Source organism: Conger conger, chromosome 1 (assembly GCF_963514075.1).
Source record: "Conger conger chromosome 1, fConCon1.1, whole genome shotgun sequence".
Classification (NCBI taxonomy): domain Eukaryota; kingdom Metazoa; phylum Chordata; class Actinopteri; order Anguilliformes; family Congridae; genus Conger; species Conger conger.
Genome location: NC_083760.1, coordinates 50,114,371 through 50,134,365, shown reverse-complemented (window position 1 = coordinate 50,134,365; position 19,995 = coordinate 50,114,371). Strand labels below are relative to the sequence as shown.

The 19,995-nt window shown below is 40.2% G+C and overlaps 1 protein-coding gene across 1 annotated transcript; it reads left to right on the top strand.

Moving 5' to 3' along the window:
- Positions 1-11,317: 11,317 nt before the first annotated feature.
- On the top strand, positions 11,318-14,521 carry id4 (inhibitor of DNA binding 4). Its single transcript, XM_061245088.1, has 3 exons — positions 11,318-11,890; positions 12,356-12,417; positions 12,944-14,521. The coding sequence occupies exons 1-2, from the start codon at positions 11,537-11,539 to the stop codon at positions 12,401-12,403; spliced, it is 402 nt and encodes a 133-aa protein (XP_061101072.1). The 5' UTR covers positions 11,318-11,536; the 3' UTR covers positions 12,404-12,417; positions 12,944-14,521.
- The last annotated feature ends 5,474 nt before the right edge of the window (positions 14,522-19,995 follow it).

The window sequence follows — 19,995 nt, the reverse complement described above, 5'->3', positions numbered from 1 at the left end:
GAATGAGTTCAGACTTCATAAGTAAAGGCGAGGTTTTTTTCGGTTGTTTTTTTATTATTTTCCTGCTTGATTGAGATGGAAATGAAGTAATTAGCGAGAGCGCCCTCCTTTCGCGCGTCGAGGCAGCGAGAGGAATGTCGCATCGGTTCCTTTGAGTCCCATGTCCGACCGAGCCGGAGGCACACCTGGGACTTTTTCCCAGGGGTGTGATGGTGGGCACCGGCTGTCCACCCTCAGCACAAAGACCGCAGCGCTGTTTAAACTCCACGCGGGTGGGGCCCCCACCCCTCTCCGCACTCCCAGGGCATGGCTCATTCATCCTCAAGCCTTTCCCGCTTGATGTTACAAACGACACCAAATTCCTCCAGACAAGTGGATTCTTTTTTTTTTTCCTTCTCCACCCCACACAGAGGAAAGGGGGGGGGGGGGTGTATCATCTAGGAGTGTCTTAAGACAGGCTTCCATGTATGGGGAGGCCAAAAACAAAAAACGGATTGAGAAACAGATGTTCGGTGGAATTACCGCCACCGTCAACCAAGCCCCCCCCTTCCGAAAAAAATGAATAATTCAGATCAATTGAAAGATTATGTGGAAATCAGATGAAAGTGTCCCAAGAAGGAGTTGAGGAAGAAAGGATGGGTTAATGACTGAGGATCAGCGGCTAGCTCAATGCAGGCCCGAGCCCTCATTATGACCGTCCCTCTTAATCTGGAGACCGTTCGCACAAGTGCTTTTTTTGTGTCCTGCCTCCCAGAGCCCGCATTCCCTCGCAAAAAAACATCAACAACGGGGCCCCAGGCTCCTCCATTTCCCATGAAGCTCTCTGCGGAGGGGCACCTGTGAGTTATGAATTTCAAAGTGACCATTTCCCTCCTTTTCAATCCCCCATCCTCCCTCCCCCACCCCTCCACCTCAGACAATGGCCAATCTCCTATAGACTCACTTTCACCGCGGCGACAGCCTGCTCGGATCACCCCGCATTCCGGCGGCGTTTGGAGTCAGATCAGAGCCGGGAGCGCAGCACCGGGGTCATTTGACAAGAAAGACAAGGAGCAGATGGCGGGCTTTGTGATTCCCTCCTCTTTTCAGCTCCGCGCGGCCCGGCAATGTGGGAAAACGCTTTTTTTTCCCCTTATTCCCCTTCCTTCTTTCCTCCCTGCGCACAGAACACCGGTCGCTGAATAGGCCCACCACATGCTACCAGCCCGTAGGTATGGACCTCCGCAAGCAGATGGTGAGATCATTTGGAGCAATTAATGCTTTGAGAGTATCAGTGGGAACATGTTTGTCGTGGCGACGGGGGCACGTGGTGAATGAGTTCGCTGACACCCCCCCCCTTTCCTTCCCTCCTTTTTTCTGAAAGGGGACAAATTCCAGTAACAGGGAACAGGATGAAAGAGGGAGGAGGGAGGGAAAAGCTCACACGCATTATGGGAACTGACTTTGAAAGGCTAAGGGTCTTGCTGAGCATTTCCACATTCCAGGAGTTATTAAATATATATATAAATATATATAAAGACAAACTGGCAGACGATGCTCTGCATTGAATTCAGAGAGCTGGCTATCTGGTATTCATTATACACTTGAAATTTTAACCAGGGAAAAATAAACACTGGGAAAGTGACCTATTCCCTGGGTACATGCAAGCTTTTTCCAATAGAGCCGTTTCAGTGGTAAACTGTTGCAGTACATTTTCACAGGGCCTCGGTTTGAGAGCATGAGCAGACTCCTGGGTAAATAACTGCTATTCTAAACTCAACAAGAAGAAGTGTTTGTGACCATCTGAGGGGGTCATTGCGGCAAAGCGCTTTGGATCATAATGTTTTCCTCAAACCGTGAGCCGTTGCCAGAGATAATAGCGTGCAGTGCGTCATGTATCCGAGGAAAGACATCGACTGCCCGAGGAAGAGTTTCAGCAAGTTCTAGTAAGGTGTCGTGTTTCACACAGAAGGGAAGGAGGAGCTGCAGTGATAGGACTGTGACTCACAAAAAGCAATGCAATGTCAACAACCAGGTGAGCGAGGGCATGAGGTAAGCAAGAGGCAAGTGGTCTTCAAAATCTGTCTCTTTTTCCAGTATGGTGTCTGCTTCTGTCAGTACATTCCCAGCAGGTCCATCTAAATCTCAATGGGGATTTGTCTTGAGGCCAGGACCCTCTCCACTTCTGCTATTTTCAGGTACATGAACAACCCCGCTAAAATGAAGCGCTAATCCCACCTACGTACCCCAGGGGGGTTTTCGTGTGCACCATTTTTTAACCGTGGGAGCTGTCCTTATGGGAGCCAGTGGGCCATCTCAACTGCAGTCTTGACCTCGGCGTCAATCCTTGGTCAGTCTGCGTGGGGGGAAAGTCCCAAGCGCCAGCTGTGTGCCAGTAATGGTCCAGGAACAGATGTTTCCGACAGCGCTATGGTTTCTTCTGTGGCAGCAGGCCTTTCAGTAGCCGTCAGCTTCCGAGCACAATGTGAAAGAAAAAAAGAAAGAAAGAACAAATTCAACCATCTCCGAAACAACACTGAGTTCTTGGATACTGTCCACTCTTATGCCAGATGCAAGTAATGAAATGTTCTACACATAGGAAGAGTAAAGGGTTGATTGAAAACCAAAAATGCGGCACAGTTCTAAATGTGACAGACAACACATCTCACATTGCGTGTATGGATATTATATATCATATTAAGCCTATATCAAAATATTTTCACAATGGTATTGTTATGCTTTAGAACACTGTTGTTTCTCTTGTTCACACTTTACCTGTTCCAAAAAAGAAACAAGCACATGAGAAAGCAATGTAACATATTACTCTTGATGGAACTGCCCACAGCAGTGACAAAAATCTATCAAAACTTTTTCACGCCTCCCCCTAGGAAATATATGGGTGCGGTTCACTGTGTTACTGATGATTTAGCTGATTCCCCTTTCAGGAACAGCTATAACATCGGCCTGTTTTTTAATGCTGAAGGTAAACATGCTCAGGCCAGGATCTGATCACGAGGCCATTCAGTGGCAATAGGAACTGAAAGCAGCAGCTGGGGAGTTTCTCGAAACTCGCATTACCCATATAGAAACTCACACCACTAAATATTGCCGTTTCAGCTCACCACAGAAGGGGTTGAGGGCGAAGTACAATATCTGAGAATGTCTGCCCTGAACCCACCATGACTACTGATGCAGCCCCGAAAACAGTATCTGTGGGGAGGGGAGGATATTATGATATATATGAATAGTAAATACGGATTCATGTGAAAGTGTACTGTAAGTGTCCCAGATCAGAATTCTTCCATTTAAAAGTTGATGGCTTGTTTATACCTATGGAATACAAAAACACTCATTTGCCCTGATTTGTGAGGAGATCCATGGCTTTTGATTTCAAAATGGAATCTCTTTTATTAGAGTCAAATGTCATTCACATTTGACACTTATGGTTTTCAAAGAGCTATTTGTAATAGCTCTTTGCCAATGCTCTTTTTATCTCAAGATTAAATGTGCCCATTTTCATAGAACTCAAAAATAAGCATGCAGATAAAAGTGCTTGAAGTGCATGATTCATAACAAGATTATTGTTGTGCCTTTCCAAACTCACTAAAAAGCAAAAATGTTTATAAAACAAGCACACTCCTCACATACTGTTCACACACAAACACACATGCAAACACAGACACACTCACACACATGCACACGCCATACATACACAATCCATTGTAATCAATCCCTGAATAATTTGTTGTCAAATTTTGATTCGAGTAAGCGTGTGGTTTTTGAAATGTATGACATGGTACAATTCTATAGCTGTAATTCCCTTAACATTTTCTCAAACATGGCAGGTAATTCAAAATACAGCCTGACGCTGACAGGCTTGCGATATTTGATATTTGAAAATCTAAACTGATAAGGGAACCACCTGTGCTCAGCCTTGGTTTACAGAGTGCTCCAGGAACAGAAAGCAGAACACAACAGCCGGATTCGCTTCTCATTTCAGATTTGTCTGGGAATTTTCAGCAATCGCCTCAATATAACTCTGGGAGCCCAGGAGTATTACTGTAGTTTTGTCCCCTGCTTTGAAATCCAGCCATGACCATCTAGAAATTTCCAGCTACCAGCTGTTTCAGAACATAGCTGGAGCTGGTCAAACCATGTTGAGTATGGAGCTGGTCTGAACTGGTCAGCCAGCTACCAGCTGCTTCAAAACCTAGCTGGAGCTGTTTTGTTTTTTTAACTATCTTGGTGTGATCAGGACAAGATAACATCAATAAACAGCCACAGATGCTATGAAAATATTAGTAGTATTAGAAAGGAGTAGCAGTGTATGGCTGCCCTCCTTCCAGATGCAGTAATAATCCATGGACACAGTGATTAAACAAAACTGATAAAAGTGATGCCTCAGTAGTTATTGGCTCTTTACCCTTTAAAAGGACAGGGAACAAACAGGCTTCCTTAGGGCCTGTTGTCCAGAGGAGTGGATACTAAACAGGGGTGCTTTTCCATATTGTGGAGGTGTGGGAACTGTTAAAAGAGAACTAGTATATGTACTGCAAATAGCCACTCAACTAGCTCAGCAAACGGAGCTGCACCTGAGCAAATGAAAACAAGAAGGGTAATGTTATTTTCTTCCCAGCACAGGGAAATATGACACTCTGTGTAAACTGTGTCACCTGGAAATGGTGACATTGGGCCAATGCCACAAGCCTTCTCCATGACTACCAAGCCAAGCGTCCTACTGAGACATGTCTATTCATGTTTCAGGGTGTGTGTGTGTGTGTGTGTGTGTGTTGGGGGGGGGGGGGGGGCATAATGAGCATGTTAATCTGATGAGAGTTAGCTGTTCAGGGTCGAAGTCAGCAATCTCAAATAGGGAAGTTTTGAGAGCATTGTAGTTTACAGAACCGAAAATGCAGAAACTGTTCATGAAAACGGCAATGCAAGGCGGATTCGATTTCTCTTTCAAATTGAGATTCGAGAAATGCAGACATGGGTTATTAATTATGCATTGTTTTTTGCCTTTGTGTGTTGTCTGTGGTACACTGAAGGCGGTGCAGTGGAAAGTGACCAAAAAGGGGGACACACTTGGGTAAATGATGGACATTTACTGTTTAAAGCAGATGCTTCTGCATAGGTGTGTGTCCTGAGATAATTAAGCAATTAACATCCAAGCATGCTCAGGTTCAAGTGCAAAAATGCTGGGCAGGCCTTGGTGTCCATAATTACAGCTGGCAAGGCCAATATGTGACATCAGTGACTTTGAAAAAGTATGATTGCTGAGGCACATTTGTCAGGAGCTTCAGTGATGAAGACAACTCATCTTGCTGATTGCAGACAATCACTGGAGTGTTCACAGCATGGAGCTCTGGGGGAAACAAAAGGCAACTCTTTGACTAAAGGTTAAATGGGAGGAACCGTAAATCATTTGACTGCTCATTTCAATGTATGCTGTGCACTGGCAGTTTCAGAAAAAATGGTCCATTGAAATTTCTGCAGAGTGGAACATCTAGTCACGTTGTATGTTTGTCATGTATGTTCATGCGCATATCCTGCCAATAATAATTTTTTTTGTCTCCTGTAGTGGACATGAGTCTCTGGTCTTAATCTAAAGAAACATATATTCTACTCTGCTGAAACCTACACTATGAGGGACATTCAATAAAAATAAAAATATACACTCAGTGATTACTTTAATGGTAGACTTGTTAATACAAATGTTTAATCAACCAATCATGTGGCAGCAACTAAATCCATACAAGCATGTTGACATGGTCAAGACGTTCAGCTTTTTTTCAGACAAGATGTCAGAATGGGGAGGAAATGTGATCTAAGTGACTTTGACCTTGGAATGATTGTTGACGGCAGACAGGGTTTGAGTATCTCAGAAACTGCTGACACTCCTGTCTCTAGAGTTTGCAGAGAATAGCGCAGCAGCAGTTCTGCAGGCAAAATGCCTTGTTAATGAGAGACGTCAGAGGAGAATAGCCATACTGGTCAAAACTGACAGGAAGGTGACAGCAACACAAATAACCACATATTGCAACAGTGGTATACAAAAGAGCATCTCTGAACACACAAAGCATCAAAACTCTTAAGTGGATAGGCTACAGCAGCAGAAGACCAATAAGTCTAAAACATAAGTCCAATAAATATCTAATAAAGTGCTCACTGAGTGTATATTTGGGCATATTTACACAGCACCATGTTTTCCTCACCCAAGACACTTGTATTATATAAAACAATTTAAATACTTTTTTTAGTTTTTTTCTGCAGGGTCTCGGGAGGATATGTGAAAAGCACAGGCAGTGGAGAATATGAACAAACGAATCTTCCTTTACCATGTTCTCAACAAACAGATGAGTTCATATCCCAACAGGCCGGAGTGTTTGGTTTCAACAGAGAATTGCACTAGTGGTTCAGAAATGTTATGTGTTGCTTTTTCCTGGCATGGTTTGGTGCGTTCATTCTCTTACTAGGCAGAGTCCATTTTAATCATGCTGCAGCAACATTGTTTCTATCAGGAAGACAATGCCCTTATCTATAGAGCATTTGCAGTTACCAAAAGTTTTGATGAGCAAGACGTTATCCATATACCATGGCCTTCTCAATCACCACATCAGAACCCAATAAAGAAGTTATGGTAGATTCTGGAAAGACATTTGAGACAGTTTCTTACCTCCATCGGTAAGGCATGAGTTGACTGGTGCTGCATTCCTCCTACAGACACTGTGCTACAGTCAATACATACTGTCCTACCAGCACACGGTGGCCCAACACCCCATGAAGTTCACTTTGATGTTTCCACATTTTATCATTGTTTCATACATGATTACAAACCAAGACCTCTATTGGGTATGGCTGTTTTCACAGATAAGAAAATTGAAGTGTATCTGTATCTGATGTAGAAAAAGCAATTCAGCAATTAAGAACACTGTGCATGTTCATGTGTTGTGTGTATGTGTTGCATGTGTGTGTTTGTGAGTGTGTGTTGTGTGTGTGTGTGTGCATGCGTGTGTACATACATGCGTGCGTTTTACTCAAATAGTACAAAAACCGTAGTAAACATGCAGGTGATATTAAGTCTTTTGTGAAGCTGCTTGGTTGCAACACGTGATGGTGGAGTGTGCTGAGCATCCCTAACAGGAGCTGATACTTCAGACCTATATGAAGGGAAAAGAAAGACTCACAAAAAAACATATGCACTATACAAGCTATTCTTTTCATGTCATCTGAGTTGCCCTTTTATTGAGCCAACACAAGAAAGTCCCAGTACCACCACACAACTCCAGGCAACACATCTGGAATGTCCAAAATGGAGTTTCAGTCATCATAGATGGAAACATCCAATGCCTGACCTGAGTAAGTACAAGTATCATGAAGAAGAGACAGAATTTTCTTCCAAATATTCTCCAATATTTCACATCCTAAGACTGAATAACTGAATTATTTTCATGTTAAGCTCTTAGTTCAGCTGCTGACATGGACTTGGTTACATGCACCATTCTCCTGAGGACATATGTGTGTATGTGGGAGGGGTGGGGACTAAAGAACAATTATTTGTGCAAACAACACAATTGTTGGAAAATACTTTGCCACTGCATTGCCAGATTCTTGGAATTATGGATATGCTATATCTACAGTATCACTACCAACAGATAACTTTCATTGTTTTTTTGTCAATTAATTAATTAATTGATTTAATTAATATTTCTCAACTCGTCATAGGATGTACCATCATTATCCTCTTGTGAAAGTTTTAAATCTTTTTACACTCCCATTACTAATTTTCTCACCTATTCAGGATTCTCTTTTATAAGTAACGATCGTAAAATCAGGAGGGCACAGACTTGCTCGCCCTAATACATGCATCTAGTCAGACACTACTTTATTGCATTGTGTTTAGCAGGACAGCTTCTGCAGTCACTGCACCAAAGGACTGCCTGGCTGATGCAGCTAGCGCAAGCTAATCACGGGCACCCAATCAACTGGAGAGGGGTACTTGCATGAACATCCCGCTTTATTTACGCACTTTAATAACCTATAAAGCATCGTGTGTTCAGTGCTGAAATGTGCACAGAATACGGCAGTGATTAAATAATGTGACACTTGGTTTGGGCATTCGAGATTGAGGAGGAAATGCATTGTAATTATATTGAATCTGGCCCCCCAGTTATAATGCCATAGAGCAGTGGTCACCAACCCTGTTCCTGGAGATCTACCATCCTGTAGGTTTTCATTCCAACAAATTCATACAAATTTGGCACACCTGGTTATACTAATTAGCAGCTCAACATGATCTTTAGCTCCTGAATAAGGTGTGCTTCGCTAAAGTTGGAGTGAAAACCAACAGGACATTAGGTACTCCAGGAACAGGGTTGGTGACCCCTGACATAGAGGAAAGTTCCTCTTTTAGCACAGCTTTGGCGTTCATCCTGTTCAGGAAGATTGAACCCATGCTGGCAGTGCCACATCAGTTCTATTGTGAGTTCCACAACACAGGTTTTAGACAATGTGCACCATAGCACAGTGTGCTTTCTGTCTCCCGGCTTGTGTATAGCTTGTGGAGGAATGGTTGGCAGAGGAGTGAGTGATGGAAAGGTTACAGTCACAGTCTGGTCCTGAAGTGCTTTTGAAGTTGGGGCTTTGAAGGGAACGCTGTGTCCAGTCCATACCTCACTGAGCAGCAACCTCCCTCCAGCTGCACACATTACAAACCCAGGACTCACCCAGACACGCCCAGCCCAACCAAAGCAACAAAGTAGCCTGCTCGTGTTGGCTCATCTCACCAAAATATATCAGCTCAGATTGCAAGCACCAGACTATGACATGTCAGTCATGTGAGAGATGTAGATAGAGAATGAATAACAATTCATGTTTTTTTGATCAGAAGCATTTACATTACAGTTAGTTAGCTAACACTTTTATCCAAAGCAGACTAAGCAGTGGACAATCCCACTGGAGCAATGTGAGGATAAGGGCCCTGCTCAAGGGCCCAACAACTGCGCAGAACTGGTTGTGGCTACACTGGGACTTGAACCACCAGCCTTCCAGGTCCCAGCCATGCAACTTAGCCACTAGGCTACAAGCTGAATATTCATGTCCTCCTTCCTTTAAAATGCATAATGATACGCTTATGGATTCTGGTCTTACCCAGCACAATAAACCCAATCTCAAACTCAATTCTCTTCAGGGGAATGAAATAGAGTGACCCATGTACATGGAGAAATTGTTTTTGTAATAGCATCATATGGTATGAATACAATGAGGACAAAAGACTAATGCTTGAAACAAACACATTTATTTAAATGTGTTTTTTTAACTAACAGCACAGAAGTCTGATAAAGAACCACAATTATACAGTAGTACATATAACAAAGGTATATAAGAGTAATCTTACACTATAATATATTATATTATATTATTATGTTATTATATATAATATATATGAGTATCTGTATTATAGGCAACACTGTTTTCTACAGCAAATAGTTTGAGACTTGATGATTTTATTGGATAGATTGCCATATGGAATTTGATTCAATGTTACTCTGTGCAATGTATTTGCATAGTATTTGAGTCGTCGTCTTGAGTATGCATGTGCTGTGTTATTGAGCAGAGTAAACAATATTTTTTACTCTGCTCACTTCACTCTATAAAGTACAAATACTGAAATCACAAAACTACTCACACGGACAAGCTGTATATTTAGATCGGATTTATGAAAATAAAAAAGTGTATATATGAGGCAGCGGATCTTCAACATTATTTTAAAACATGATTTGTGCTTTACAGCTGTAAAGATCTAGATCTAAACAGTTCATGGCATCTTAAGGTTGCTTACTTAGGCTGCCTGCACCTGCACAGCTTGAGGGTTTTCCCACTGTCAACCAGCCGAGAGTGACAGAGCAGGTATTTCTGCAGGTGTTGGCTGGAGTTATCAAATAACGCCCCACATAACAGGAAGAGTGGAGGAGGTGATACTCAGGTCGGTTGTCAGTGCGCTCAAAAAGCCTGGAAGTTCAGAGCCAGGCGTCCTCATCGCCTTGGCAACTAGCCTGGCGTTGCCTGCGGGAGGAGCGCTGAGTGAATGAGTGACGTCACGGGACTGGCGCCAGCCAGTCTGCGCTGCGGAGTCGATGAATCAGCTGTCAGCGCGAGAGCAGACCAGCGCAATACGTGTGAGAGAGTGCAGGAATGCAGCCAGCACAATGCACAGCTGGGTGAAGGAATGGGAAAACCTGGAGGGAAAGCCCTAACCGCTCCAATCCCACTTGCTCCAAAGACCAGACCCCACACTAAATACAATGAAATGCCTGCGTAGGGACTTGTTTGTTGCATGCTACAAATAAAGCTAATAAATTCGCTACAAAATGTTCATATTGGTTTTAAAAAAAAATAATGTTTCCTTCTAAAAAAAAAAAAATCTATCATTTATTTACCCCGGTGAAACTGGCTATTTTTCACTGTGATAATTTTTTTTTTTTTTAAGTAGGCTAAACTAACTGGTGTTGATCAACAAAGAAGATAATTAGGCTATACTTGACCTAACACATGCCCATTTCTTTCAAGGTGCAACTGTACAGTTGACTTGGAAAAGTATGTTCCTTAAATGAAACATATTGTATTCATAATCGTTCATTTATTCTGTGCGTAAAAACAGCGATAATATTATGCTAACCTGCAATCCTCGTGAAATGTTGTGACCCATTGAGTCAGTTTACTCAGCTTTCAATTTCAGCTAATTATTCTGGAGTTCTAATACACCTTTTAGATGTATCCAGATGCCCTCTGAAAGAATGTGACATTTCACAGGTCCAATGAAAATGTAAATAATTAAAAAATGTAACTGAAATACTCACTTGAAATGAAGAGCTACCCGGATATAAATTGCAAACCAGATTCGATTTTGGCAATGTGAAAATATGATAATATAATCGAGTAGGCTGCATTGCAAGGTTTAAAATGATAGGCCTACAGTGTTATTTTTCTTCATATTAAATGTAAGAATTGTAATTGGTAAATAATGGTTGTGTAGGCTAATTAAGAGCAATAATGTGTGTTATTGCAAGTTGCGGTAAGTCAAGCTATTTCTTGCGCTCATTCCAAAATCTTACTATTCGATGTAATTTTTATAGGAGCGATTCGTCTACCCCCGCCTCCCCCGCCGCAATCAACCTCCGATGGAGACCCACCGCAGCGCGCAGAGACACGCCTTGTTATAGGCCCCAGTGTTCTGTCACGGGCATCGGCAGCCTTGTGATTGACCAGTTTCTCGCCCAGAACTGTCAACCAGCCGCCGATAGCGCCTCCCCTTTCCTGTATAAATGTACGGATTCTACTCATTTTCTTTACGCCGTGCCCAGTGAAGTAGAAACGGTCGGTCTAGGAGACATTTCCAGGGTATAATTACCATCGTTTACATATTTTATCATTTTGCATATCGACATTACGTCGATTTCAAAACTATTTTACTATTAACGAATACGCATATTTACAGGACACTCGATTTAACTACTAATTATTTGCTTTCGTCGTCGCTTATTAGTATATTTAAAACATGAAGGCTCTCACCCCAGTTCGCCCTCAGAAGGATTCTTCGAACTGCAGCGAGTTCGCTTTGCGTTGCTTGTCGGAACACAGCCTGAACATCGCCCGGTGCAAAATGGAAGAGGAAGATCTCTTTTGCCTGCAGTACGACATGAACGACTGCTACAGCAGACTGAAGCGCCTTGTTCCCACTATACCGCAGGATAAGAAAGTCAGTAAAGTGGAAATCCTTCAGCATGTGATAGATTACATTCTGGACTTGCAGCTAGCGCTGGAGACTCACCCTGCTTTGCTTAAACAGCAACACGGGACATGCCCGTCCGCCTCAAACAGGACACCATTGACGGTTCTCAACACTGAACAGGTAAGCATCCCCGAGGTTCGTGATGCAGGGTAGACCCGCGGTCAAACAGGAGTACGTTGTTTACACGAGGAATACTGATGACACAAAACAACTCGTAGTATTCCCTGTATCACTCTATATTTTATGGTTGATAACCTACGGATTAAAAAAAAAGAAGAAGAAAGAAGAGAAATAAAATTACACATTATTTTGTCGATTTCGCAATTAATTTGTCCTGGCATTGTATACATGCCAAATTGTAGGCCTATTGGTGTAGAATATCATAAACTAGTTTATTTCTGAGGCTGGGTTAATGCACACAGTGATAGTATTTAGTTTTTATTTGCATATAGTGACCTGTGTTTTAAACCTGTGATCGTTACAGTCACGCTGAAACTTGCTCTTAATGTTACATAAGGGCAGCCTTACATTGTGGCTCCGAACCGTTTGTAGATATTTATGCGTTTTTTCCAATTTAAATTGCAGGCGACATCAATAGTCAAAAAGCAGGAAGACTCAATTTTGTGTCGCTGAAATATGGCGCAATGGTGAGTAGCCTACTGTACAACATTTGCCGACTTTCTGAACGAGTGTTTATCTGAAAAGTATAGTGTATGTGGGTAAAGACGCTGGAATTTATTAAGTAGCCAAAAACGGGTGGGTCAGTTGCTATTTGAAGCGAAGTTAATTTATGTCGTTTTTTATTTTCAAAAATCCCCATCCATAAAAGCTGATTGTCCTCACTTGTTTAGCTGACACCGGGAAAGCTATAACTGTACGACATGTAGGCTATATTGGCAGCAATTTGGACACAGCTGTCCGTTGCGCAATAATTGTCCCTTGTGTAGCAATCTTGCAAGCAGAGGGTTAAAACGTCATCCCTCTTGCAAATGAGCAGGGACTGGTTGCTTGCAGCTGTGTCTTGTAAGTTTGCCCAAGCTAGAGAGCTGTGGTTGTTGTTTGACCTGGTTTGTTTTGGGTTGTTGATCAAGCATGCCTTCTGTTTTGTTGGTGGCGCCAGTCAGTCTGGAGCTCGCGGTTCACACACCCACTCTATTCATTCCTCTTCCACAGGTGTGCAGAAAGCCGATCCAAAGCCAGCTATGCCTCGTGATGGAATCGGGAGGCAGAGTCACAGGAGATTGCAAACCGCTACTGCTAACGAAAAAAAAATAAACCGTACTAGTTACTAAAGATAAAACAATAGTAAGAACCAAATCAAAAACGCATCTACGTCAGCGGCTAGTAGCCTTCTACTTTTGCCTATTTTCAGAGAAGCGTAATTGGAACCCAGAAGGCTCCAGTGTCGGAAAGCGCTTCGTTTGCTAAGGCGTGTTGGAAGCTGTCATTTGATTGGCATTCACGAGAACCCAAGATTAGTTGATTTTTTCCTATATTAAATTTACTAAAGATCAGATTTTAAAGCTTTACTAAAAAGTAAAATAATTGTTCCTTCTGGCATCTATTGTTTAAAATAGGTGATTTGTGTTGAACAGGGATTTCCCTGTAATGAACTGTTTAATATTGTAAAGAGGTACAATGACTCATGACAATTAATCTTGTATATATAGAGACAGATGTTCTATAAATGTATGTGGAAGAAAATATCTATATGCTCAAATAGACTATTGTAATTATAAAATATTTTTATTAAAACCCTTTGTTATGTAAATATTGCATTTTCACTTATAAGTGTAGTGAATGAATACATTATGTTCTGCTAATAAAGTCTTCACATTATATCTGTTTATTTCTTGTGATTTTATAATTTAAGTAGTTAATAAGCATGCAGCATGCAAGGCTTGACAGAAAGATGAAAATGTAGGTTGTGCACAGAATTATCTTGTGTATTTTTTCATTGTAAAAATAACCCTCCATGTTATACATTTTGCTTTCATCCAGGGGAGAAAATAACGTTTTTTGTGCATCACAATAAAACCTCCATGCACAGAGCTGTGCATTGCCTTAGTTTTTAAACGGGCCTCTGCAAGGGAAACACCTTTATGATATTCAGTGACATTTGCACATTTCATATCACTTTATTCTTTTTAACACCAACATTTCATGTCTTTATTTGACAAGCGACCTTTTTTCATGACATTTTTTGACCTGTACATTAGAGAGGTTGTTGACGAGGCTGTATAAGATGTACAGTAATGTGGTGAAAAGTGTTTATAATCGGTTTATTTTGAGGTCACGATGGGGAATATATTGTTTTGCTGTCTTTAAAACCTGGTGGCACACCATCATGTTACTGACTGTTTTGGGGTGTTTCAAAATTGCTCTGTTGTGAAATGCCAGGGAGGTGAATAATCTGAGATGTTACCTACGGTAAAAAAAAAATGTTGAAAACTAGGCAGTGATTTCCTTTGTAAAAAACACACACTGAAGTATGATCTCTAGAACATATTTGGAACAATTGAATGTGTCAGTTCTGAATGTGAAAAAGCCTTGCTTCAAAGCTATTTTTTATCATGATGTCATGAGTGGAAGTCTTAAATTTCCATGATTCACTTTTGGTCAACACACAGCCTGTAGAAGACCCATAACATGTATTTGTCTGTGCACTGTCTGTACTGAAAATGACCTTCGCTCAGTTGGCTGTGAATTGCTTACAGTTGTCAAAACATTAAACGGTCATGTTTACAGTTATCCATGTGTTTTTGTCTCAAGTTTGTTTCAAGGTGGGGCTTTCCTCACGTATAGATGATGTTTTCTTTATTTTTTAAACTTCTGCACTCTGCACTGTAATGCAAATATTGACTTGAGATCTCTAGGAGAAAATTGCCATCTTAAAATATTTTGTCTAAATGTATTATGAACAAACTCAAAGCAATTTAAGAGTGTTCAGGTATCGTGCAGGAATTTATTTTACCTATGCAGATTATGTGGCTTGGTCACGCTTGGTCATCTTCCCTGCAAAGTTGTATTTTGGCTCCCCACAATCAAATACTTGCAAGCTAAATTTAGCTCTATACACGCCAACATGCATGCAGTCCATCATGGGTTATAGCTGTATGTTAACACTAACATATGCATATCCTTCAGGAAACTTTGTATGTGGTTGCAGTTGTCTTATGTTTAGGTTAATCATGTTGACATTTTCAGTAGCATAGAAAATAGTTGGTATATAAGTAATGTTTTAAACCCTGTCTATTAAATAGGTAAATCCAAGTTGGAAATGATTGTTCAAAAACAGGAAAAACGAATATGTTTAATAGAATGACCGAGCCATCTATAATTCTACCAATATGTAAGCAATGGCAAAAAAGAGCCTTTTAGTTATTCTAAGCTGTCCTTGTCCAAAGATTTCAGATAGTTTTACTATATCACTTTGATCTGGGCTCACTGTTTATATATAATTGGTGTACTAACTTTAAAAAGGACAAATACAGTGAAAACAAAAGTTTGATTTTTGTATATCCAACTGCTTGCCTTTTGTAATTTTGTATAGTATTAGAGCAGACAGGCAGTTACAGACTAAGCATTTATTTTGTGTTGTGTGTATATTATATAAAGGAATAATACTTAATTTATAATCCATATTTCACTCAAGGTATGTCACAGAGATAGGATACGTTTATAGACTTAACTTGAACAGCACTGTACAGCTGCATCTTATTGCTTGTACCTTGTGCACTACTGGGTCTACATATTTTGCATTATTAAGACTTAGTCATTTCAAAAGCATAGTTTCACAAGGAAGTGGCCTTGTTTCCATTTTATTTGTACCCAGAATGCATTGCTCTGATCACTTTATTTTATTTCATGATGGTAATTTGATCAATAATTGAATGCAAATTACCTCTTTTTTAAAAAGTTTTTAAAGTCCAGAGTTGACCATTCTGAAGGAGATATAATCTTTACTGTATTGACAATCACAACCGGCCACTTGTGACTCATAGGCATACACAGGCAGAGACACGAGGCCAGGCTGAGTGAGGGATACTCTCAGTCTTAGTCCCTGAGTGATGGATACTCTTAGTCTTAGTCTCTTAGTCTCTGACTGATGGATACCCCACAGAGACTACGTGCATACGCTCATCTCCTGTTCCACTAGGCATGTGTTGTATCTGGAGGATGTGTATGGTGTGTCCGATTTTGAATGCTGGAAAAAATGTTTGGATGGCACTGTCCTGAAATGATTTTGATATACATAGCCCTAAAATTACAGTATATTGTGTTTAGTCACTTATTTTATCCAAAATAAGGATCCAGTATTGTGATATTATGAAATACAACCTGTAATGCCATAAATCTGGAACATATTAATAAAATATAGAATGGAGAATCTCCATCTTACATGCCTAAAACACAGGGCAAGTGCTTGACATTGTCAATAGTAAAATTAGTGAAGGGATACGTAATAATATTTCCTCAGTAAGACATCACAGCATTAAGATGGTGTAAATTTCTGTAATGAAAATTGGAACAGAAAGCTACCTCTTGTCATATTTGTTGCATTTCATAACCCAGACAGTGCTTTTTAATACTGCTGTTCTCTGCATGTTTATACTTAACAAACAGAGAACAGATTTCCTTGCCAAATGTTTATCGGGTTATCCATTTTAAGATAGTTTATTTCAGTTACCGTAAACATGTTATATTTAAACATCAAATTCACTGCTTGTCCTTTTGGAAAACACACACTTACCAATACCAACCTTTTGAAATAAAAATAGGTTGTTTTAAATGTTCTTTCTATATAATCTCTCTCTCTCTCTCTCTCTCTCTCTCTCTCTCTCTCACACACACACACACAATCTCTATCTCGGCCTCTTTCTCTCTCTAAATTGTGGCCTGCTGTGAGCAGACTACACCTGTTTGATTCTCCCAGGTGTTGTTTCCATCTTTCAGTGTACTCTCTGTGTCCGGACCATGAGAAATGCATAATTTCCTGTCTGATAAGAATGCTGGGATCCACAGTGGACATTCAGGACTGACCAGGAGTCACATACTGTATTAACCACTAGGCTGGAAATGTTTTTCATTCAACTGAATTATTATTATCAAAAAAAGAGGATGGAAATGGTGTTTTAATGCAGGGAACTATTTAAACAGGTGTATGTGTGTGTGTGTGTGTGTGTGCGTGTGTGTGTGAAAGAAAGAGAGAGAGCACACGTTTGCTAGACACATTTGTCAGAGACTGACAGTGACAGATAAACACATAATGGGTGGTCATTTGTTACAGGATTTGCTTTAAAATGTGAAACCGAGCTAAATTTAAACAACATATTTTAAAATTATTTCTAAAATATTGCAGCAGTATATTATTCAAAGTAAAATGACAGGCCCACCCCTCACTCTATCCATTGAATGGCACAAAACATGACCAGTATTTACAGGAGTTCAATTGTTCAAGGTCAAGAAAGCATGTTGACATTTTATCACATTTAAATTTTAGTGTTTGAAAATCCTAAAAATAGAGTTCTAGACATGAAGGTGTGACAGCATAACCACAGGAAGTGACCAGAAAGGCCACGGCTCAAGATGAGCAGCTGCATTCCCTTCTGTAAGGTGTCCATTGTCTTTGCCTCTGTGTTCATTCTCCTTCATTTCGTAACAGGGCTGTGCTCATAGCCAATGCTAATTACGTTTAGCCGCGGCAATGAGTAATGTGGGATGTTTCACAGAATTCAAAAACTGTGTTTTAATTAGACAAATTTGGATCCTAGAGCACTGGCGCGCTGCATAAAATATAGATGTTAGCGGCTCAATCTCTCTTGAATTAACCTTCTGCACATGTTAAACTGCAATAATAGGCTTTGCTGTGGCTGCTTCTCTCTTCCCGTAAGATTTAGCATCACATTATTGTGTTCCACGGGGGCCTATATTCTTGTGTGTTAATCACTGCTTCCCCCTTACATGGAGAAATATATTACAAGTGCTTTCCTATAACCACGGATGACAAAAATGTGCTCACTCTTGGACACTACCTGATTACAGACTAATTGGTCTGGAGTGATTAAATATCTCATGCTTCTTGCTAATTGCCGCTATTTAAAGCAGCTATTAGCTTAAAATGCCTGCCACCAACAAGCGTTTACTCATAAACAAAAATGTGAGCTGCAGTTCAGAAATGCTACTCCGCAGTAGGCTCAAACAACAAAGGCAAGAAACAGAGCTGTTGTGTTTCTTGTGTTTTTTTTACGCATTATGACACAATAGCAATCAAATTGATGTATATAACTATAACCTACTTTGGATAGATAACAAGGGCCTTTTCTTTTCCCTTAGTGTAATAACATCATATCACATATAGGCTCTCTCTAACCTTATGAGGCTCTACTGAAACCATTAATTTTAATATATTTTCATTTGTTACAAATACTGGTTTGATCTCTGTTTTCACACTGGATATGACCAGATATTCCCATTAGAGCTGTTGTTGAAAATGAGACTTATTTTTTCTACTATCAGCACAGTGAATGCATGCACACCCCTTCCTGATTTCCTCTATTATTACATATTTGTCACACTGACTGGTTTCAGATCTTTAGGCAAAATCTAATATTAGACAAAGGGAAACTGAGTAAACACAAATCACATTTTTCAAATTAGAATTTCATTTGTTTAATGAAAAAAGTTATCAAACACCCATATCACCCATGTGAAAAAGTAATTGCCCCCATAGTTACTCAATCAACCAATTAACCAAATGTAATGAATAATTAGATTCAGCTGATGAACACAGCTAGGCTTGAATACAGCCAGCCCTGTTGAATCTAAAGCTCACTCATATTGAACCTTACCATAAGAATGAAGTAGTCACTACAAAGTTTCTTCAAGCATGTTATGCCACAACCAAAATAAATTGCAGAAGAGATGAGAAAACGTTATATATACATCAGTCTGGAAAGGGTTGGAAAGGGCCATTTTTAAGGCTGTAAGACACAATGAGTGCCATTATCTCCAAATGGAGAATGGAATAGTGGTGAATCTTCCCAGGAGTGGCCAGCCTACCAAAATTTCTCCAAATGCGCAGTGACAACTCATCCAGGAAGTCACAAAAGATCTCAGAAGAACATCCAAAGAACTGCAGGCCTCTCTGGCTAAGGTCAGTGTCATGGCTCCACAATAAGAATTATGCTGGGCTAAAATGGGATTCATGATTCAGAGTACATCTATGCTCATCTCACATTTGCACAAAAGTAACTGGATGATCCCAAAGCCTTTTGGGATAATTTTCTATGGACAGATAGGTCAAAAGTGAAACATTTTGGACAACACCAATCCCATCATGTCTGGCATAAAGTACAGCATTTCACAGTAAGAACATCATACACACAGTCAAACATGGCGTGGGTAGTGTGATGGTGTGGGGATGCTTTACTGCCTCTGCTGACCTGTCATTATTTAAGGAATCATTAATTCTGCACTGTACCAGTTCTTAAGGAGAATGTCTGCTCATCCGTCCAAGCGTAATTGGGTTAATTTAGACTATGATCCAAAACACAAATGCAAGTCCACATCTGAATGGCTGAAAATAAACAAAATTAAAGTTTTGGAATGGCCTAGTCATAAACTATAAACTTGAGATAAATAAAATAAAATAAATAAAAATTGTTTTGTTTACTCAGATATCGTCTGTCAAATAGTACATTTTGTCTAAAAATGAAAACCATTCAGTGTGACAAATATGCAGAAATAGAGGAAATCACAAAGGGGGCAACATCTTTTTCTGCTTTTATATTATACACTCACACTTACTTGCAAGTCATATTTACAGTTATGCACATTTAGGAGATAATACAAATACTCTGTCGTCCTGTTTAACACATTCTGATTTGATTAATAGGATCATTACAGAATTTCTAGAGGACATTACTGAGTGGGAGAAGAACCTTTGTGTCTGTCACTTGGAGCAGACAGATTATGAAGCAGCATTGAACACAGAGCTGCCCATATACTGATCCGACTCCATTTAATCTAACATTGATTCAAGAACCAGGTGCTTCACTGATATGAAACATACCAGATACAAAATATATCAACCTTTATCACATCATCTAACACAGTTGTTCAGTACACACATATACTGTATATAAATAAGATGTTTTTCAAGAGAAAAACTACACTATGATAGGCATTTGAAGTCACACCAAATTACAATTTTGTTTGGAAAC

Coding starts and splice junctions, on each gene's coding strand:
- id4 (XM_061245088.1), top strand. CDS start 11,537: ATGAAGGCTCTCACCCCAGTTCGCCCTCAGAAGGATTCTTCGAACTGC. Junction 11,891..12,355: donor CGGTTCTCAACACTGAACAG/GTAAGCATCCCC, acceptor TTTAAATTGCAG/GCGACATCAATAGTCAAAAA.